Source organism: Salvelinus sp. IW2-2015, linkage group LG5 (assembly GCF_002910315.2).
Source record: "Salvelinus sp. IW2-2015 linkage group LG5, ASM291031v2, whole genome shotgun sequence".
In the NCBI taxonomy this organism is placed as follows: Eukaryota; Metazoa; Chordata; class Actinopteri; order Salmoniformes; family Salmonidae; genus Salvelinus; species Salvelinus sp. IW2-2015.
Genome location: NC_036844.1, coordinates 28,150,227 through 28,173,171, shown reverse-complemented (window position 1 = coordinate 28,173,171; position 22,945 = coordinate 28,150,227). Strand labels below are relative to the sequence as shown.

The following is a 22,945-nucleotide window of genomic DNA, read 5'->3' as shown; positions in this document are numbered from 1 at the left end:
TAGCATAGAGTCCATMCTGTTCTGAGAGCAAAATGGGGGCTGCCACTCAATATTAGGAAGATGTTCGGTGTGATGAAATAACAAGCCTATTTGAACACGTTAAATCATGTTTAATTATAAGTACACAAATAATGAAGTATATGTTATCTTGTAATCCAGAAGGGTAACTGCATAAGAATCAACGGAAATAAGACCAATGACAATTAAAAATCTTCACAGTCATTCCTGTTCACTTTATGAAAGCGACATCTGGGATCTTTCCATGAGCCTGAGGAGAAATGGAGCAGAGGTTTTGCTATCTGAAGCCTAAAAGGTTGCATAACATTCAGTCAAAACTAAAGCAACACACATTGCTCCCTTACATACTTTACTAGGATGAAGATTTGAATCTAGGAATGTTTACGGTCTCGTTTACAGAGTAATATATGGAGCTATTTACCTTGAGGTCTGTGAAGACCTGCCCTGCTCGGTTGAAATCCCACTCATTGTCCTGTAGGCACCTGATATACATTGATAAAGTAGGTTAGAACCAATATGAATGCAACATTCCACCCACAAAACCCTGTACATAAAAAAACAAAGCAACGTGACAATAGGGGACAGCGTTTGTCACTACTTGAGCCCACTTAAAATCAAATGCAAAGTAACTGTTTCCCACTTACTTCTGGGACCATTCAAGATTCATGCCGGACTTGAGTGAGAAGGCAGAGAGCATCTCCTGCTGGGGGGCGGTGAGGGTGGGCACTGGGCTGCTGGAGGGAGTGGGGGCGGAAGCAGCGAACGCATGCTGGATCTCCTCCGTTGTAGCGATGCGCACAAATAGCTCGTCATTCACTATGCAAAGACTTTTGAAACGAGAGGAATACATGAGGAATTCGCCCCCCATTAGTATCAACATTTTTAGTGAGATCAAGACAAAGTACATTTCTGGCTGAGTTTTGGCTAGCTGTAGGGCCTACCTTGTCCCTCCAGCTGGCACTGTGACAAACACCCGGCAGAAAGCTCTCACAGAGTCGCGGGATTTACCTTCAACTGGCGTGACAGAAGGAGAAAGCAACATACATGGTTCATGACTTTTTGTGGAATGAAAATGTGGGGAACAAAATAGGGAAACTACATACGTTAACCAAGTTAGAAAAGTTGAACAAGCATACCTTCTTTGAACACTCCAGTGACTGTGAACGACAGTAACGTGTTCTACAGGAGTAGGAGAGGGACAGGAGATCAAGGATGGTCATGGGCTTTGAATGTGAATTGATGGTTATAAAAGTACTCTACTCACGGTGAAGGTGTTGACGTCCACAATTAGAGATGCAGTGTCATGCTGCGTTTTGGGCAGTTCGCTCAGGAAAGCCACCACATTCAGACGAGTGTGCTTCAGTAAGCGGAATCGTGTGGCTGAAAGAACAAAGGTATTCAAATAATTTACTTTGTGTATATGAGTGAACACAATCATGGTGACTCACTACCAACAGGTTTACTTTATTCAGACTACATTTGCAAGAGATGACATCATGACAACCATCACTTCTGAAAACTGAAGTAGCGATTCAGAAGTCCGAGACTCACTGGGATCCTTGAGCTTTTTCAGGTTGCGACTGTCTTTATGGTAATCTCCAAGACTGCACCTAGAGACAAAGGGAGACAGTGACCAACTGACTACCTTAGAAACAGGTGACAAATAGGTGATACTGAGTGACTCAAATCAAATGTTATTTGTCACATGCGCCGAATACAACAGGTGTAGTAGACCTTAGTGAAATGCTTACTTACCTTAACCAACAATGCAGTTAACACTTATTTAATAGTATTTACTAAAATAAACTGAAGTAAATAAATAGAAGAACAATAAATAATTAAGGAGCAACAATAAAACAGTAGCGCGGCTATATACAGGGCCTACCGGTACAGTCAATGTGCGTGGGGCACCGGTTTGTGAAGGTAATATGTACATGTAGGTAGAGGTCAAGTGACTGCATGGATAATAAACAGAGCAGCAGCAGCGTAAAAATGGGGGTGGGGTTGGGACAAAGCAAAATGCCTGGGTAGTCATTTGACTTGCTGTTCAGGAGTCTTATGGCTTGAGGGTAGAAGCTGTTAAGAAGCCTTTTGGACCTAGAATTGGTACCGCTTGCCGTGTGGTAGCAGAGAGAACAGTCTGACTAGGGCGGCTGGAGTCTTCGGCAATTTTTTGGGGCCTTCCTCTGACACCGCCTGGTATAGAGGTCCTGGATGGCAGCAAGCTTGGCCCCAGTGATGTATTGGGCCGTACACACTACCCTCTGTAGTGCCTTGCGGTCAGAGGCCGAGCAGTTGCCATACCAGGCAGTGATGCAACCAGTCAGGATGCTCTTGATGGTGCAGCTGTAGAACTTTTTGAGAATCTGAGGACCCATGCCAAATCTTTTCAGTCTCCTGAAGGGGAATAGGCGTTGTCGTGCCCTCTTCACGACTGTCTTGGTGTGTTTGGACCATGATAGTTTGTTGGTGATGTGGATACCAAGGAACTTGAAGATCTCAACCTGCTCCACTGCAGCCCCGTCGATGAGAATGGGACGTGCTCAGTCCTCCTTTTTCTGTAGTTCACAATCATCCCCTTTGTCTTGATCACGGTGAGGGAGTTTGTTATCCTGGCACTGACCTCCTCCTTATAGGCTGTTTCATCGTTGTCGGTGATCAGGCCTACCTTGTGTCGTCAGCAAACTTAAGCAAACGTGCTTGGCCATGCAGTCATGGGTGAACAAGGAGTACAGGAGGGGACTGAGCACACACCCCTGAGGGGCCCCTGTGTTGAGGATCAGCGTGGCAGATGTGTTGTTACCTACCCTTACCACCTGGGGGCAGCCCATCAGGAAGTCCATGATTCAGTTGCAGAGGAAGGTGTTTAGTCCCAAGGTTCTTAGCTTATTGATGATCTTTGAGGGCACTATGGTGTTGAACCCTGAGCTGCAGTCAATGAGCATTCTCACATAGGTGTTCCTTTTGTTCAGGTGAGAAAGGGCAGTGTGAAGTGCAATAGAGATTGCATAATCTGTGGGTCTGTTGGGGCGGTATACAAATTGGGGTGGGTCTAGGGTTTCTTGGATAATGGTGATGATGTGAGCCATGACCAGCCTTTCCAAGCACTTCATGGCTACAGACATGAATGCTACGGGTCGGTAGTCATTTAAGCAGGTTACCTTAGTGTTCTTGGGCACAGGGACTATGGTGGTCTTCTTGAAACATGTTGGTATTACAGACTCGGTCACGGACAGGTTGAAAATGTCAGTGAAGACACTTGCCAGTTGGTCAGCGCCTGCTCGGAGTACACGTCCTGGTAATCAGTCTGGCCCTGCGGCCTTTTGAATGTTTGAAGGTCTTACTTACATCGGCTACGGAGAGCGTGATCACACAGTCGTCCGGAACAGCTATAGCTCTCATGCATGCTTCAGTGTTGCTTGCCTCGAAGCGAGCATAGAAGTTATTTAGCTCGTCTGGTAGGCTCGTGTCATTGGGAAGCTCGTGGCTGTGCTTCCCTTGGTAGTCCGTTATAGTTTGCAAGCCCTGCCACATCCAACAAGCATCGGAGCCAGTGTAGTACGATTCAATCTTAGTCCTGTATTGATGCTTTGCCTGTTTGATGGTTCGTCGGAGGGCATAGTGGGATTTCTTGTTAGACTCCCGCTCCTTGAAAGCGGCAGCTCTACCCTTTAGTTCAGTGCGGATGTTGCCTGTAATCCATGGCTTCTGGTTGGGGTATGTACATACGGTCCCTATGGGGACGACGTCATCAATGCACTTATTGATGAAGTCAGTGACTGATGTGGTGTACCGTCTCTGGATGAGCATTTTCTTGTTTGCGTATGGCCTTATACAGCTCGTTGAGTGCCGTCTTAGTGCCAGCATCGGTTTGTGGCGGTAGATAAACAGCTACCAAAAATATAGATGAAAACTCTCTTGGTAAATAGTGTGGTTTACAGCTTATGAGATACTCTACATCAAGCGAGCAAAATCTTGAGATTTTCTTAAAATTAGATTTTGTGCACCAGCTGTTATTTATAAATAGACACAGACCGCCACCCCTTGTCTTAACGGAGGCAGCTGTTCTATCTTGCCGATGGACTGAAAACCCCGCCAGCTGTATGTTATCCATGTCGTCTTTCATGCATGACTCGGTGAAACATAAGATATTACAGTTTTTAATGTCCCGTTGGTATAATAGTCTAGATCGGAGCTCATCCATTTTGTTGATTGCACGTTGGCTAATAGGACTGATGGTAGAGGGGGATTACTCATTCGCCCTCGGATCCTTACAAGGAACCCTGACCTACATCCCCGATATCTCCGTCTCTTCTTCATGTGAATGACGTGGATTTGGGCCTTGTCGGGTGTCTGAAGCAAACCCTTCTCGTCTAACTCGTTAAAGAAAAAAATCATGATCCAGTACGAGGTGAGTAATCACTGTCCTGATATCCAGATGCTCTTTTCGGTCATAAGAGACGGTGGCAGAAACATTATGTACAAAATAAGTTAAAAATAACGCAAAAAACCCGCACACAACAGCACAATTGGTTAGGAGCCCGTAAAACGGTAGCCATCTCCCCTGGCGCCATCTTTAACTTTTTTTTTTGACACTGTTTATGAATGCTGCTGGAGACAGGGAACATTAATAACTAGCCAAGGGGTACCTGGAGGGGTTCTGCATGGTGAAGGGCATGCTCAAGGAGAAGGTTGCTCCATCGTGGTAGGCATCTAACAAAGGCTGCCTGTCTCCGGAGTCATACACACTGTAGTATCTGGGGGGAAAAGTTATTCTTTAAAAACTTACATCATAAGAAACACACAACAACTTACATTTCCAATCAGTACAAATAGATACTATCAAAGCAGATCAATGTGTCTTATAAAAAAAAAAAAAATCTTGCTGCCTTTTTGTTTTAAACAAAAACAAAGGTGTGTTGTAGTGCATCAGAGCATTTTGGGTTCTGGCTTAGTTGAGATTTGCAAAGGCTCCATGCGGTAAAGAGGTTAATGGAACGCCGGATTGGCTCACATTTAACAAATCGGCTCTAACAAAGTGGATATTTGTCAAATCCGTCATGATTGATGTATTGTAACAGGCCCACAATGTGGTTACTACAGTCTGATTTGGATATATTTGGCTGTTTTCACTGCATAACATTTAGAAGTTGTCCCTTTTCAGGGTTTAGTAGTGACTGCTAAAATGTTAACTTCCGTTTGTATAAGCTGGTAGCATAGCTAGTGTAAGAATATTTTGAAGATAAATACACACCCTGAGGACAATAGGTCAATAGAGTACTAAAAGTCAATATAGTACTAACGATCAATGGAAATTGTGTTTTTTCTGTAATAGGGGATTAATGATCAATGGGTCAGAGACATGGGAGGAATTTCAGTCCGGGACTCATAGCTACTTGGCGAGTTCTCATTGGTCCAAATTGTTTATACATTGAGGCTGAAATAGGATACTTGTTATTTGGCCATTGGCCCAGTTTTATTGCAAGGAATTCTAATTGGTCAACCACATGCTAGGGCTGGGTTATAAAACTACATCCTGTCCCTTTGTTCTGAGGAGAGAATCACTGAGGACAGGGGTGAATGAACATCTACCTCTCAACATAGCATTGAATAAACCTATTTTTCTCCCGGATTTGCTTTGGGGTCTGTGCTATTGAATTGTAACATCAACTGCTAACACTAGCATACAGAAATCAGTGGTGATGTTCAAAGTAGTCTTTAACTGTAATGCAGTTGATTGGTGACGATGACATGAACATGTATAGGGGTTGACATCCATACAAGCATTATAGGATGATTTCTATATCAACATTGTGTGAAATACACATATAAACAATGGCCTAAATGTAGGATAATTTTGCTGGGGAGCAATGAGGTTATTCATAATCTTTCCACCAAGCGTTTCCTTGGCATTTCCATTGTTTTGGTCGAGTTCCATTGACCTTTTTACCGCATCTATAACAGTGTGTAGTGTACGTGTATATTTGTACAGTAATGTGTATGCATTTGTGTCCGTGGATTCAACATAAAACTCACTGTTGTAGGAAGCCAACGATGGGAGTCTTGATCTCTTCAGAGCAGAAGTAGCTGGGCTGTGACATCAGTCGAAGGGTGAGAATTTAAAAGAAAACTGACACACGGTTACATGCAAAGCCCCTAAATGAGAACCAATGGTGTGCATGTATTACCTTGCAAGGTGGAAGGGCGGCAGGAGTCACCTCCACATCAAAGACTATGGGCGGGGGGAGATCCTGACCGTCCTAGTGAGAGTTAGAGAGGTCAAGGAGAGAATACAAAGATGACTAATTGAAGAGATGTAAATTCTTCACAAAATACAATAATAATATCCAAAACGAGTTGAATAAACAATTGTCGAAATCCTAAAAGCGTTTGATTGAATCCTTACCAGTTTGAGAAGCCTGGGGAACCTCTCTCTCACCTCGCTGTCCGACATTCACAAAAACACAGAAGATAAGAGACAGGAGTTAGTGCTGATTATATATAAAGACAGAGTCATCCCCCTAAACACTATTCAACCACAAACGCATATACAGTGGGGAGAACAAGTATTTGATACACTGCCGATTTTGCAGGTTTTCCTACTTACAAAGCATGTAGAGGTCTGTAATTTTTATATAGGTACACTTCAACTGTGAGAGACGGAATCTAAAACAAAAATCCAGAAAATCACATTGTATGATTTTTAAGTAATTAATTTGCATTTTATTGCATGACATAAGTATTTGAATACATCAGAAAAGCAGAACTTAAATTATATTTGGTACAGAAAACCTTTGTTTGCAATTACAGAGATATACGTTTCCTGTAGTTCTTGGCCAGGTTTGCACACACTGCAGCAGGGATTTTTGGCCACCTCCTCCATACAGACCTTTTCCCAGATCCTGTGCAGGTTTCGGGGCTGTCGCTGGACAATACGGACTTTCAGCTCCCTCTCAAAGATTTCTTTTGGGTTCAGTCTGGAGACTGCTAGGCCCTCCAGGACCTTGAGATGCTTCTTAGGAGCACTCCTTAGTTGCCCTGGCTGTGTGTTTCGGGGCGTTGTCATGCTGGAAGACCCGTGCACGACCCATCTTCAATGCTCTTACTGAGGAAGGTAGTTGTTTTTGGCCAAGATCTCGCGATACATGGCCATCCATCCTCCCTCAATACGGTGCAGTTCTCTGTCCCCTTTGCAGAAAAGCATCCCCAAAGAATGATGTTTCCACCTCCATGCTTCACGGTTGGATGGTGTTCTTGGGGTTGTACTCATCCTTCTTCCTCCAAACACGGCGAGTGGAGTTTAGACCAAAAAAGCTCTATTTTTGTCTCATCAGACCACATGACCTTCTCCCATTCCTCCTCTGGATCATCCAGATGGTCATTGGCCAAACTTCAAACGGCCTGGACATGCGCTGGCTTGAGCAGAGGGACCTTGGCGTGCGCTGCAGGATTTTATACCATGACGGCGTAGTGTGTTCTAATGGTTTTTTTGAAACGGTGGTCCAGCTCTTCTTCAGGTCATTGACCAGGTCCTGCCGTGTAGTTCTGGGCTGATCCCTCAACTTCCTCATGATCATTGATGCCCCACGAGGTGAGATCTTGCATGGAGCCCCAGACCGAGGGTGATTGACCGTCATCCTGAACTTCTTCCATTTTCTAATAATTGCGCCAACAGTTGCTGCCTTCTCACCAAGCTGCTTGCCTATTGTCCTGTAGCCCATCCCAGCCTTGTGCAGGTCTACAATTTTATCCCTGATGTCCTTACACAGCTCTCTTGTCTTGGCCATTGTGGAGAGGTTGGAGTCTGTTTGATTGAGTGTGTGGACAGGTGTCTTTTATACAGGTAACGAGTTCAAACAGGTGCAGTTAATACAGGTAATGAGTGGAGAACAGGAGGGCTTCTTAAGAAAAACGAACAGGTCTGTGAGAGCCGGAATTTACTGTTGGTATAAGGTGATCAAATACTTATGTCATGCAATAAAATGCAAATTAATTACTTAAAAATCATACAATGTGATTTTCTGGATTTTTGTTTTAGATTCCGTCTCTCACAGTTGAAGTGTACCTATGATAAAAATTACAGACCTCTACATGCTTTGTAAGTAGGAAAACCTGCAAAATTGGCAGTGTATCAAATACTTGTTCTCCCCACTGTATATGCTCATGCACTCACAGCCTCACCCATGGATAAGGATCTCTAATAGCCACCCAAATGTTGATATAATCCCTGTCCATACAGTTAACTGAAATGAGGGAACGGAACTAGGCAGTAAAGACCAACATGGACTTGATTCGTCATTATAACGGCATATATTGGTTCGAACTGATTGTTCAGAATAGAACACACCCATGCCTGATCATGACATAGTCAGCTCTGCATATCAGTGGAGAGGTACTCAATGCTACAACGACACATCCTCTTGTACTAATATGAACGGTACAATACAGATAAACCAATACCAAATCAATCTATGACGACAGCCACTTTTCTTTATTTATGTATTTTTTTGTACTTTTTACCCCAATTTCGTGATATCCAATTGTTAGTTACAGCCTTGTCCCATCACTGCAACTCCCATGCGGACTCGGGAGAGGCGAAGGTCGAGAGCCATGAGTCCTCCGAAACACAACCCTGCCAAGCTGCACTGCTTCTTGACACACTGCTTGCTTAACCCGGAAGCCAGCCGCACCAACGTGTTGGAGGAAACACCGTACACCTGGCGACCGTGTCAGCGTGCATGCGCCCAGAAGCCACAAGGAGTCGCTAGAGCGCGATGGGACAAGGACATCCCAGCCGGCCAAACCCTCCCCTAACCCGGACGATGCTTGGCCAATTGTGTGTCGCCTCATGGGTCTCCCGGTTGCGGCCGGCTGCGATACAGCCCGGGATCGAACCTGGATCTGTAGTGACGCATCTAGCACTGATCAGTGCCTTAAACCACTGCGCCACTCGGTAGGCCTCGGCCCCCTTTCCTGTGGCAATGTACTCACCCCTTTGTGATGATACTCACCGTCCCCCCCTAAACGCCGAAACACACGTTGTCTTGGAAGGGGTCGTAGGGGTGTGAACGTTGGTTGTGAGCGCCCCATACCAACAAGAGACAAATCAGTGCTTTTCACACGCATAGGGGAGTGGCCCGTGGTGTAACCAATGTACTTGGTAGAGACCACAAGAGTGAGATTATGGTCAAACTACTCAAATGTTGCATGTTTGAGGTGTCTGACACACACACACACACGTCACATGACCAAGAGACAGTGAAATGGAATCTAAAGACTGTAGAGGAGGTGATGGAGACTGTTGGAGATGAAAGATTGACATGAATCATGGGTATACACGGGGGGGTTAATCCATTACATTAAGGTTGGTTAGTTACACCATGTCGTTTCAGGTAGAAAGGGAAGAGGGAAAACTTATGGTAACATAGAACAAGACAGGCATGATCAAACCAAAACAGCAAAGAGGAGTTCACAAAAAGCTTTGATAGAAGATGCAATTCCACTAGGGTGATTGAGTGGTATGTTAGCGAGCCTTAAGGAATAGAAAATGTGTTATTTGAGGAGACCATGCAAAGCATCCCCTTCAGATGAAGAAAAGACACAAATAGAAAAGAAAAGAAACAGAAAGAGCTGGGCCCTGAGCGCCACTACAGAAGGAACCTCTGTTGCTAGCATTGATTAATGCAAGAATGATACTGCATATCTTACACAACATTTTTGGTACCAAAAATAAATACAATTTTGGACCCCACTTCAACTTTAACATTTTGGGGGTGGTTAAACAAATAGGGCATCCAAGCCCTATTAAACAAACATTTTTCTTTTTAGGGAAACATGTTGAGAGGGATATCTGAGGAAGGACCAAACAAGTCCTAAACTTTATCAGTGACCATTCTGAGGTGACTGCATGTGTTTATGACCACAGAATAAACATTAAATGTTATATCCTTAACTGGAAATCAACTTCATATATTTAGAAATCCCACTAATTGAGGGTCTCTTGATACATCTTTGTGTCCCTCGTTCTCAAAGCCTCTCCTTCACTCCAGCTGTTACATTCTGAGATGTGTCAACCAACTTGTGGAACAAACAAGCCTTGAAGGCATGTTAGATTTAAGGAAATTATGAGAAAGCTTGTATTTGGGGACTCTGCTTGGCTTTTTGGAAACCTCTCTCCCGCACCAACCCCAGGCCTGTAGCGCAAATCTTTGTTCTTTACTTCAATGTCTTCTTCGTTCAGCATATACTGTACGTATCAAAGTGCATACGTACGTAGGAATGATGTGGCCAGATGCACGACTGTGCCTGTCTTAGGTTGTCCCGGTATCAAAGGTGGGATCTTACCCGTCATTGGCTAACCAGCCCTCTTCACTGGCCACATTTCATGACCCGTATAGGGGAGGATGAGAGGATGTACCAACACCATGTTCCCATATGAATCTTTAATATATATACACATACACTATATGCCATTTGGTAGATGCTTTTATCCAAAGTGACCTATAGGCTTGCATTCATACATTTTACGTATGGGTGGTCCCGGGAATCAAAACCACTACCCTGGCGTTACAAGCGTCATGCTCTACCACCTGAGCTACAAAAGGATTCCTTTTCCACAATGCCATTTTAGTGATCCAAGCTCTTCCCAAAGTATGGGTCTCATTCACAATGCTGTGGTCAGTATTATCCATGCTAAGTTATGTATGCTAGAGGTAGTGGCTCTTGAAATTTAAATTGTCAGGATTTTATTTAAATTAATACAGGGGTGTCTGTAGGTGGCACAGGGCCATCTTCACTGCAGAAAACAAATGGAGGAAAGATCAGCTGCTGAGTTTCAGAGAGGGAAAGCGTGAGATCAGTTGAGACGGACAACAAAAAGAGAGTACCCAGACAGACAGTTAAACCTGCATCTAGAAGGGGGCATGGGTGTAGAAATTATTGAAATGATAGCCATTTTCCTCAACTAAAACCATCAAATCAAATTGTATTTGTCACATACACATGGTTAGCAGATGTTAATGCGAGTGTAGTGAAATGCTTGTGCATGCGTTTGTTGGCTGGTTAATATTGAACTATATAGTATGAAGAGGTTCATGGTTTGATCATGTTAATAACATGGGCACATATGGCATGCACCTAAAATAAAAAGAATCATAAACGTGGCTTTACATTTGAACTGAGGTGCTTCCCCACAAGCATCGATTAGGTTTGTGCGATTTCAACACTTGCCCAAGAACAGATAATGTCAAGTCTTAACAACTTAATCACCACCTATGTTATTGAAGTAATGTGGGAGGGCTCAGTGAGACTCTCTGATAGCATGGTGATCAACAAGTCACTCCGGTTCCTTCGAAGTTGAGCGTTGTGCTGCTATTCAGTAGTACCAGACCAAACATGTCCTTCCTGGCTCATATAATCCATAAATAACATGTGATATCCCACAGAGTAGGGCTTTCCTGAATACATTCAAATTACCCCCTGAAATACAGGGAATAGAATGAACTATCCCCCCTCCCAACCATCTTACAACACACTGTCAACAGCCTACCATTACCCACCCAGCCATCCTGAGCACATCACACCGTCAACAGCCTACCATTACCCACCCAGCCATCCTGAGCATATCAGACAGCGATGTTCCGTCAGGGTACTAGCCTATCCATTACCGGCCACCCAGGCCATCCTGGGCACATGCAACATCCGGTCAGGACTTAGCGCTACTTCATTACCCACCCAGCCATCCTGAGCATATCACACCGTCAACAGCCTACCATTACCCACCCAGCCATCCTGAGCACAGACTGACCTGATGTATGAAGCCTGGTCCTTGAAATAGTCGCAAAGGGGGTTCCTCTCAAGCCATAACTCCACCAGCTTAAGACCCTTGATCCTGTCCAGCTCGCGCTCTGTCTTTAACTGGAATGATGGCAGGAAAAGAACATCCAATAAAACAGCCAGGTGTTACTCACAAGAACGGACACAGAGAGAAAACTCCTAGTCCCAGTCAATTGACTAAATTAATTACGTGAATAACTGAAAAGTAAGAGGAGACTTTGTGCAGGCCCAGTAAAGGTCAGTGCTGGGGTTAGGTCCCGTTGAGCCACAACCAGACCCAGTCTCCTCACCTCGTTATGAGAAAGGTTGAGTGTCTTCAGGTTGGGAACCTTGTTGACCAGCTCTGACAGGTCATCCAGCCTAAATAGCTTGTTGTTGCTAAGGTTCAGACAAACAAGCTGTGGAAGGAAAGGAGAAGGGATAAGAGGAGAGGAAGGCATCCATATTCTTTCATTATTCAGCTACAAGAACCGACCACATCCATACCTCTGGAATATTCTCCTCAATTATCTTAATAACAGCACGCATGGAGTTCTTTCTGTTCAAAGTCACATCAATGTTCTGGGACACCAGGTCTGTGAAAATCAGGGAAGTATAGGAGTGTTGGACGGCACTACCAGAATACATGTCGTATAACGCAAATACAACATTGAAAAACGTTTGATGCGACTAATTGCTCTTGCCGTGTACCTGGGTCTATCCGGATGTTGTTCAAGTCCAGGGCTTGTTGAGAGCCATCAAAACGTTTAGCCATGCATTGCTAATGAGAGAAAGACAGTTTTACGCATTCAGCCCATACACCTCTCTATACATGAAACTAAATAATGAATGTTGCACTGTTATCATTAGCGGGTACTTGAAAGAATAGGAGGCATTACTAAGTAGAGTTGAAGGAAAGAAAAAGTAATAACCTTGCTGATGGCTCTAATATCAATACAATAATGTTATTAAAACAATCACTCCTCCTATTCAAGAGCTGGTCTCCTTTTCTTACCTTCAGGTGCTCCAGATCAGCTGGCTTTAGTTCAGACTGAAGAAAGGAGGGTGGAGGACAGGGATTCATCAGTACAGTCACCTGGACAAGATGGAGGATGGAGGAGTGAATGGCATGTTTTTTAATGACTATCCCCAGGGGGAAATGGTTATGTCCTAGAATTTCTATTGAAAGCCCTTTCCGAAGCCCTAATCATTAACCACAGCCTTACCGTGACCCCTTCTCAAGGTCCTATTTATTGATGGTCCCATCCTTATTGATTGCCATCAAACTTAACTTTGACGCCAGCCTTGTTGCTTAATCGAAAACTTCTGCTGGCGTTATTAATGTGTTCATGTCTGGTGTCCAGTCTGCCAGAAATATCCCGCTTAACACCATTTGATAAAACCAGCAGAGGTCGGTTTTGTGGAGAGAAAAAAAAATAGTACCTTGTAGCCCTCTTTGTCTGTGATCTTCCGTGATACTTTAAACAAGGCATTCGCAGTCGTGGAATCATCAATAAAGAACTCTGCTCGGTTTCCCTCTACGTGGTACTTTGGAAAACAGAGGTGAAAAAAGAGAATGTCAATAAAATGAAGCTATTTCAGGGGAATGAAACTAAGTCCAGTGTTTCCCCTAGAATTTATTTCAGCAGTGGTGGCAGAGGTAAATAAAACATTTATTTTATATATATTTTTTTAGTTGCAGTGGAGGCACAGCTGCTAAATGCATAAAGGGGAAACACTGTTCAGTCTATTTCTGGACTAGATTGACTAACAAAAAGAGCCCCTAGGCAGCGGTCACTTACATGTACTGGCGTGAAGGGCATGGAGCAGATATTCTGCAGTGCTGTTATCAGCCAGTCTTTGTCGTATTTCTTTCCATAGGGGACCTGCAAGAGTCACAATTTAGCATTGACTAAGTACAATCCAATCAATGACAGTTTGGTAAATCTGTAAAGCTATCCCACTATTTTACAACGTGGACTCACAGACATCTTGAACCAGTTCTTGCGGCCACCTCCACCTCCATCCCCTCCTTTGTTATTCCCACGACCCCTGTGACCTCCTCCACCACCTCTGCGGCCCCGGTCAAATCGGTCATCACCACGCCGATTTGGCCTTCCATAAGGGTTACTAGCAGGGGAAAAAACATGAGGGTGGATAAAGGATAACTTCTAAGATCAAACCTAAAAACATGTTCAGTGAAATACTCTGTCTTCAGCCTGACAAACTCACAATCTGTGTTGGGAGGATCCATCTTGGGAGTTGCTGTCCGTCATTGCCACATCTCCATCCTCATCGTCGAATCTCGCTCTGTGTCCCGGGCCGCCGCCGCCTCTTTGGCTACCACGATGTCTTGGTCTTGGCCCTGGTCCTACTGGCCCCTGGTCACTATACATAGGGGCCCTGAAAGGCCCTCTGCCTTTACGGTTGCGAACCTTTTGTCCTCCAACTCGGTCATCGTGATCTGATGGACAAAGAGTCACTATAGTAAGTATTGAGTTCACAGAAAATTGAATTTAACCAAGCTACAGCAGTTATTAGCCTAGTAATGGCCCAGATCTGGTCTGTCATCTTCGTTTGATATCATGCATGTTTGGCAAGAACGCTAGCTGGGCGATTCCACACCAGGAAGGCCCGAAAATATTTTTGGTATCTCAGATTGTTCTGGCATTTCTCATATATAAACTTCATTGGGAGGAAGGATGTTTGATATGCTTTGTTATGAAATACAATGTCACAAATGTATTCAACATTACAAACACTAATATCTCAAAAGTACCTTTTGGATTTTGCTTCATTTTAGACATATTGTTTAAAAGTGCTACACAGAATTTCTCCCCTATGTGGAAGCTAGCTGAATTGCAACAGCACTAGGCAGCATTCAAAACAAATCTCACCTCCCCCACATCCCATTTCCCCGTAATATGGTGGAGACTCGTCCTTGAGTCTTTTACTTTCGGTTTTGGTCCACCAGCTTCAAACAGCTCTAAAAACGATATTTTTTGTTATTGAAAATATATTTCACAGCAATTTAGATGTTACAATGATTCCCTACACTATTCAGTGCTTGTTTTTTTCTCTCACATAAACTTCAATTGAGCGAACAGTGTAGAATTTTAGCAACCAGGAAATTACAGAGCGATTTCTATACTGAACAAAATTAGAAAAATGCCACATGCAACAATTAACGATTTTACTGAGTTCCAGTTCATATAAGGAAATCAGTCAATTGAAAAATTAATTAGGCCATAATCTATGGATTTCACATGACTGGCCAGGGGCGCAGCCATGGGTGGTCCTGGAAGGGCATAGGCCGACCCACTGGGGAGCCAGGAATAGCCATTCAGAATGAGTATTCCCCTGCAAAAGGGCTTTATTATAGACAGAAATACTCTTCAGCTTCATCATATGTCCAGGTGGCTGGCCTCATAAAATCCCGCAGGTGAAGAAGCCAGATGTGGAGGTCCTGGGCGGGCGGGGTTACATGTAGTCTACGGTTGTGTGGCCGGTTAGACGTACTGCCAAATTCTCTAAAACAACGTTGAGACGGCTTATGGTAGAGAAATTAACATTCAATTCTCTGGCAACAGCTCTGTTGGACATTCCTGCAGTCTGCATGACAATTGCACGCTCCCTAAAAACTTGAGACATCTGTGGCATTGTGTTGTGTGACAAAACTGCACATTTTAGAGTGCACAGGTGTAGTGATCATGCTGTTTAATCAGCTCCTTGATATGCCACACCTGTCAGGTGGATATTGGCAAAGGAGAAATGTTCACTAACAGGGATGTAAACAAATTTGTGCATTTTTGAGAAACGTTTGTTTGTGTGTGGAAAATGTCTGGAATCTTTTATTTCAGCTCATGTAACATGGGACCAACACTTTACATGTTGCATTAATATTTTGGTTCAGTTAATATTGGCCGTTTGACCCAATTTCCACTAGATAACACAGCCACAAAGTCAAAACAGCTTTCCCATTAACAAATACCGCTCCGGCAGCAGAAATCAATTGGCAAATATCACAGCCAATCACAACAATGACGGGTAAGTAATACTATGAAACACTATCATTCCACCATTACTGCAGACATATTATGGACATTTCCTGAAATTACAATGCAAACATTTTGGAAACTCCAATGTGTAGCACCAATATACTCTTGCAGCGGGCTCGCTGGTACTTTTGAAGGGGGGGGGGGGGGGTGTCTACTAAGCTACAGTATATGGAATTGTTTTAAGAAGGTCATAGCAAGGATAATTTTCCTATTTGATTTTGAATTTTAAGACCCCTTGAAGTATGAAAAAAATATCAGTCTACTCATTAAATATTTGGAAACCAATGGTTTGGGGTAGAAATATACACTATAGACTACAATATTATGCAAAGTTCGTATTGAACAATATTTCTTTATCATTTACATTCTGTATATAAGGGGTGCTTTTTGTGCTACTGTAACCTAAGCCCACCTGAGAAATGTACAATTACAAAAATGGTATCTATGTTAAACAATGCAAAGTTAATTTAACAGTAAAATAACATCAACTGCATTTAAAAATGTAAGCTGTGAATTCCTGAAATATATTATTATTAAGTTATTAAGTTATGTATATTAAGTTATGTTGCTACTTTGTGACTGACATGCAGGCACACACGATTGATAGCATGAAAAACCCATATTTTCAATTGGCATTAGATGGTAATTAATGTCCATGAAATAAGCCATCATGTGCATATATCAGCAAATGAAATCCTTAATTTTACATAAAGTATTATCACTTATCTGAGAAGGTACAAAAAATATCTGAAAATGTGTTAGAGTGTCGCCTCCACACCAAAGTTTTTTTGTTGCTTTGAAAATTGACCACCAGTGGGAATTTACAAAAAACTATCAATAACATAAAACAAAAACATTGATTAGCTTAGAATAAAAATGTATGGCCATAACAACTAGATGAATTGGTTAAAACATTAAACAGCAGAACATTTCGTTTTTTATTGTAATTCAAAGATGGAAGGGGGCGTAATGGGTATGTGGGCTTAAAGGGTACACTACTCTAATCTGCACAGCCGGTAATACACGTCACCCAGCGACTGTTTTTTGTACATAAAAAATTCCCTTGCGCAACAAGAAGTTGCCCCCATTCCTCCTGCTAATTGGGTAACTATTGCAACATTTTGGTTGTCTGAGCGAGGGAAATGCTGTAAATTAAGAGGACTATGTATTTAGAAAGATGAGACGTTGAGGATTATAATAAATACTGCTTTGATGTGATACAAGCAAGCCAAACACCTGCGAGTCCAAATGTGCACTTCACATTTCCATATCATAAATAGTGACGACATTTATAATTACTATGTTTGATGTACAGTTACAAGATGACATGGCGTCATACCCTGGGTTGATCTGAACAGAATGAGCCTGTGTTTGTTTGTCTATTGTGAAGAAAACTTGCCATGGCACACGCAACTGAATTCACTCAAGACCACTTTCTATGTGCACCGAAATCCTGATCCGTTTCCCTGAATTGTATTGTGAAAGCCTAACATATAGTATGTAATATAGTATTTTTTAACTTACAGTTGAAGGTGAAAGTTTACATACACTGAAGTTGGAGTCATTAAAACTCGTTTTTCAACCACCACAAATTTCTTGTTATCAAACTATAGTTTTGGCAAGTCAGTTAGGCCTAGAGGTCGACCGATTATGATTTTTCAACGCCGATACCGATTATTGGAGGACCAAAAAAAGCCGATACCGATTAATCGGCCGATTTATTTATTTATAATATTTATAATGACAATTACAACAATACTGAATGAACAATGAACACTTTTATTTTAACTTAATATAATACATAAATAAAATCAATTTAGCCTCAAATAAATAATTAAACATGTTCAATTTGGTTTAAATAATGCAAAAACAAAGTGTTGGAGAAGAAAGTAAAAGTGCAATTTGTGCCATTAAAAAAGCTAACTTTTAAGTTCCTTGCTCAGAACATATGAAAGCTGGTGGTTCCTGAACATGAGTCTTCAATATTCCCAGGTAAGAAGTTTTAGGTTGTAGTTATTATAGGACTATTTCTCTCTATACCATTTGTATTTCATATACGTTTGACTATTGGATGTTCTTATAGGCACTATAGTACTGCCAGTGTAACAGTATAGCTTCCGTCCTTTTCCTCGCCCCTACCTGTGCTCCAACCAGGGACACATCGACAACAGCCACCCTCGAAGCATCGTTACCCATCGCTCCACGAAAGCCACGGCCCTTGCAGAGCAAGGGGAACAACTACTTCAAGGTCTCAGAGCGAGTGATGTCACCGATTGAAACGTTATTAGCGCGCACCCCGCTAACTAGCTAGCCATATCACATCGGTTACACCAGCCTAATCTCGGGAGTTGATAGGCTTGAAGTCATAAACAGCTCAATGTTTGAAGCACAGCGAAGAGCTGCTGGCAAATGCACGAAAGTGCTGTTTGAATGAATGCTTATGAGCCTGCTGCTGCCTACCACCGCTCAGTCAGACTGCTCTATCAAATCATAGACTTAATTATAACATAATAACACAAAGAAATACGAGCCTTAGGTTATTAATATGGTCAAATCCGGAAACGATCATTTTAAAAACAAAACGTTGATTCTTTCAGTGAAATAAGGAACCGTTCCGTATTTTATCTAACGGGTGGCATCCCTAAGTCTAAATATTGCTGTTACATTGCACAACCTTCAATGTTATGTCATAATTATGTACAATTCTGGCAAATTAATGACGGTCGTTGTTAGGAAGAAATGGTCTTCACATAGTTCGCAACGAGCCACGCGGCCCAAACTGCTGCATATACCCTGACTCTGCTTGCACGGAACGCAAGAGAAGTGACACAATTTCCCTAGTTAAATGAAATTCGTGTTAGCAGGCAAAATTAACTAAATATGCAGGTTTAAAAATATATACTTGTGTATTGATTTTAAAGAAAGGCATCGATGTTTATGGTTAGGTACACATTGGTGCAACGACAGTGCTTTTTCGCAAATGCGCTTGTTAAATCATCACCCGTTTGGCGAAGTAGGCTGGGATTCGATGAGAAATTAACAGGCACCGCATCAATTATATGCAACGCAGGACAAGCTAGATGAACTAGTAATATCATCAACCATGTGTAGTTAACTAGTGATTATGTTAAGATTGATTGTTTTTTATAAGATACGTTTAATGCTAGCTAGCAACTTATTTTGGCTTCTTGCTGCACTCGCGTAACAGGTAGTCAGCCTGCCACGCAGTCTCCTCGTGGAGTGCAATGTAATCGGCCACAATTGGTGTCCAAAAATGCCGATTACCAAATGTTATGAAAACTTGAAATCGGCCCTAATTAATCGGCCATTCCGATTAATCGGTCGACCTGTAGTTAGGACATCTACTTTGTGCATGACACAAGTAATTTCCCCAACTGTTTACAGACAGATATCACTTATAATTCACTGTATCACAATTCAAGTGGGTCAGAAGTTTACATATACTAAGTTGACTGTGCCTTTAAACAGCTTGGAAAATTCCAGAAAATGATGTCATGGCTTTAGAAGCTTCTGATAGGATAATTAACATCGTTTGGGTCAATTGGAGGTGTACCTGTGGATGTATTTCAAGGCCTACCTTCAAACTCAGTGCCTCTTTGCTTGACATGGGAAAATCAAAAGAAATCAGCCAAGACCTCAGAAAACCAATTGTAGACCTCCACAAGTCTGGTTCATCCTTGGGATCAATTTCCAAACGCCTGAAGGTACCACGTTCATCTGTACAAACAATAGTACGCAAGTATAAACACCATGGGATCACGCAGCCGTCATACCGCTCAGGAAGGAGACGCGTTCTGTCTCCTAGAGATGAACGTACTTTTGTGCGAAAAGTGCAAATCAATCTCAGAACAACAGCAAAGGACCTTGTGAAGATACTGGAGGAAACAGGTATGAAAGTATCTATATCCACAGTAAAACAAGTCCTATATCGACATAACCTGAAAGGCCGCTCAGCAAGGAAGAAGCCACTGCTCCAAAACCACCATAAAAAAGCCAGACTACGGTTTGCAACTGCACATGGGAACAAAGATCGTACTTTTTTGGAGAATTGTCCTCTGGTCTGATGAAACAAAAATAGAACTGTTTGGCCATAATGACCATCGTTATGTTTGGACGAAAAAGGGGGAGGCTTGCAAGCCGAAGAACACCATTCCAACCGTGAAGCACAGGGGTGACAGCATCATGTTGTGGAGGTGCTTTGCTGCAGGAGGGACTGGTGCACTTCACAAAATAAATGGCTCATGAGGAAGCAAAATTATGTGGATTTATTGAAGCAACATCTCAAGACATCAGTCAGGAAGTTAAAGCTAGGTCGCAAATGGGTCTTCCAAATTGACAATGACCCCAAGCATACTTCCAAAGTTGTGGCAAAATGGTTTAAGGACAACAAAGTCAAGGTATTGGAGTGGCCATCACACAGCCCTGACCTCAATCCTATAGAAAAATTGTGGGCAGAACTGAAAAAGTGTGTGCGAGCAAGGAGGCCTAGAAACCTGACTCAGTTACACCAGCTCTGTCAGGAGGAATGGGCTAAAATTCACCCAACTTATTGTGGGAAGCTTGTGGAAAGCTACTGAAATGTTTGACCCAAGTTAAACAATTTAAAGGCAATGCTACCAAATACTAATTTAGTGTATGTAAACTTCTGACCCACTGGGAATGTGATGAAAGAAATAAGCTGAAATAAATCACTTTACTATTATTCTGACATTTCACATTATTAAAATAATGTGGTGATCCTAACTGACCTAAGACAGGGAATTTTTACTAGGATTAAATGTCAGGAATTTCGACTTCAACTGTAGCTAATAATGGTGCCAATAGAACAAGCTTTCAAATGAAGCTTTCATAACACCGAGATTGCGATTTATAACAGGCCGTTTTTGGATTGCGCAAACAGTAACAGTTACTTAGGACCTGTGCACACTGGAGGCACCAGTTAGTACTCTCACTCAAACCCTTGTCACTTTGTCTTTTGTTGCAACTACCCCACATTTTCCAGGAATATTCTTATGTTACTGAATGTATCCAGAATATTTTCAGATTTATCCATCAACAAATGTGGCAAAAAGTACAGTAACTGTGAAACAAACTCAACAGTGTAATGTCTGGATTCAGTCGTGTCAGGTGAACGGTTGTCGTCACCTTTGGTCTAATAATTTTCTAATAATCTCCAAACTGTTCCCTTTCAATTGCTACCATGGTTATTAATTTCATATTTCTTCTGTAAGAAACATTTCAATTTAGCCCTATCCATATAGGCCAATTCCCATGTGTGTAAAGGGTTAATAAAACACAATTTTCCACCACCACTTTTAGACAATTTCTGGATGATGCGCACTGCGTTAACCCAATCAGGTTGCAGCAGTCTGTTATTTACCCCTGACTGAACATACTATGCAATATCAGGAAGTACTGTATCATTAGTCCCTCTTTCATGGTGGTGGGAAAATTGTGTTTTATTAAAGGGGCAATCTGCAGTTGCTTCATCCATTTAGAGACTTCTGAATTAATTAAATGTACCCATTGAATCTTGAAAAATATGACAAACATGCCCCATTGGGGCGGCAGGTAGCCTAGTGGTTAGAGCGTTGGACAAGTAACCAAAATGTTGCAAGATCGAATCGCAAAGCTGACAAGGTAAAAATCTGTCGTTCTGCCCCTGAACAAGGTAGTTAACCCACTGTTCCTAGGCCGTCATTGAAAATAAGAATTTGTTCTTAACCGACTTGCCTAGTTAAATAAAAGGTCAAATCAATTAAAAAAATAGCTTAGTTCAACTGTCGTACCCCATCACAATAAAACAAGCTTTTTCACTCCAATGTAAACAAAGTCAACGCAAACAAACACTATATCGCCTCAAAACATGGTTAAAACCGTCAATTTGATATCACTCTTGATCATTCCTTGTCTATGAATTTAAGAGTCGTTACATTTCTCCAGCCCTATCCCTCAGGTATTTATTAATTTATTTCTGGGCCTTCGTGGCGTGGAATCGCCCAATTCTCGCTTTACTACGCAGACACGTTTTCAGCCAAATTTCAATGTTGTGATGTAGCTAGAGCGCTAGTTGTGAAATTACTAAACGTTGATGTTGGCTACAGTAACTAGTTACCTACGTCTATAACACAAGAGGTGACGTTAGCCAACTAGATGTATTGTCATATAAAAATGTACCCGCACACGCACCATGGTCCTGAGTAAAACAATGCGCCAACGTTACATATAAACGTTCTAGCTAACTAGCTTCTAAAGTTTAACCACAGCTAGCTAATTACTTTATATTGCTAGCTACCTACCAAGCTGACAAGTTAAATCATTTATAGATAGTGTCAACTCCTAGTTATCCAATTCAGAACACATGTCGTATTACGAAAGAAAAATAACTGGCAAGGAAGAACATTGTTGTTTACAGGTAGCTAGTTAGCTACGTTCGTTAACGATAGCTAGCTAACATCAACGTACCATTGTAGTAACGTGAATCGTCGGCTGTTGACATAGTCAGGAACCGAACACCCACTTAACTCCAATAATAGTGGGTATTGTTAGTTATATATGTACAGCAAATGTGCGTTTATCGTCCGTGAAAAGTTAGCAAAGACATTCGCTTTGTTCGTAACATGCAATGTAGCTTTACGGCCCCGCCGTCTGAGCATGTGCAATGGTCTCGAACTCGCTTTGCTCACGACCCTCTGGTAATGATAACCTCATGACACTTATTTCTCAAATGTGAAAAAACAATTCTCACACATTTTCATGATACATTTCTTAAATGTACGTATTATTTGTTTGTGTGTGGTCCTCTGATGCTGGATCTCACAGTGTGAAGTAAAAAAAAAAAAGTGTTTTGTTCCATAGTAGGCCAGCAAATCAACCTGTAGTAAAGCATCCCAGAGTATGAATGCTGACCTAGGATCAGTTTGGCATTTTAGATGATAGTGAATTGACAAGGGGTACCTGGTCCTAGATCAGCACCCCTACTCTGAGACGCTTTGTAAGTACGGACCCTGGTCCCAGATCTGTTTGTGCTCTTG

At 42.2% G+C, this 22,945-nt stretch overlaps 1 protein-coding gene across 2 annotated transcripts; it reads right to left on the bottom strand.

The window, feature by feature from the left end:
- Positions 1–95: 95 nt before the first annotated feature.
- LOC111964181 (nuclear RNA export factor 1) lies at positions 96–22,591 on the bottom strand. Of its 2 annotated transcripts, none has more exons than XM_023987955.2 (21): positions 22,377–22,591; positions 14,065–14,296; positions 13,818–13,962; positions 13,635–13,718; positions 13,276–13,380; positions 12,848–12,928; positions 12,544–12,613; positions 12,340–12,428; positions 12,144–12,251; positions 11,825–11,934; positions 6,425–6,461; positions 6,207–6,278; positions 6,055–6,110; positions 4,668–4,775; positions 1,570–1,628; positions 1,283–1,398; positions 1,155–1,197; positions 960–1,032; positions 663–845; positions 440–500; positions 96–268 (listed from the first exon to the last, which is right to left on the bottom strand). In XM_023987955.2, exons 1-21 carry the CDS (start codon positions 22,408–22,410, stop codon positions 230–232), a joined length of 1,905 nt encoding a protein of 634 aa, XP_023843723.1. In that variant the 5' UTR covers positions 22,411–22,591; the 3' UTR covers positions 96–229. The 2 variants fall into 2 exon arrangements, with proteins under 2 accessions (XP_023843723.1, XP_070299746.1); XM_070443645.1 differs by lacking the exon at positions 22,377–22,591 and adding an exon at positions 14,730–14,812.
- Positions 22,592–22,945: the final 354 nt, after the last annotated feature.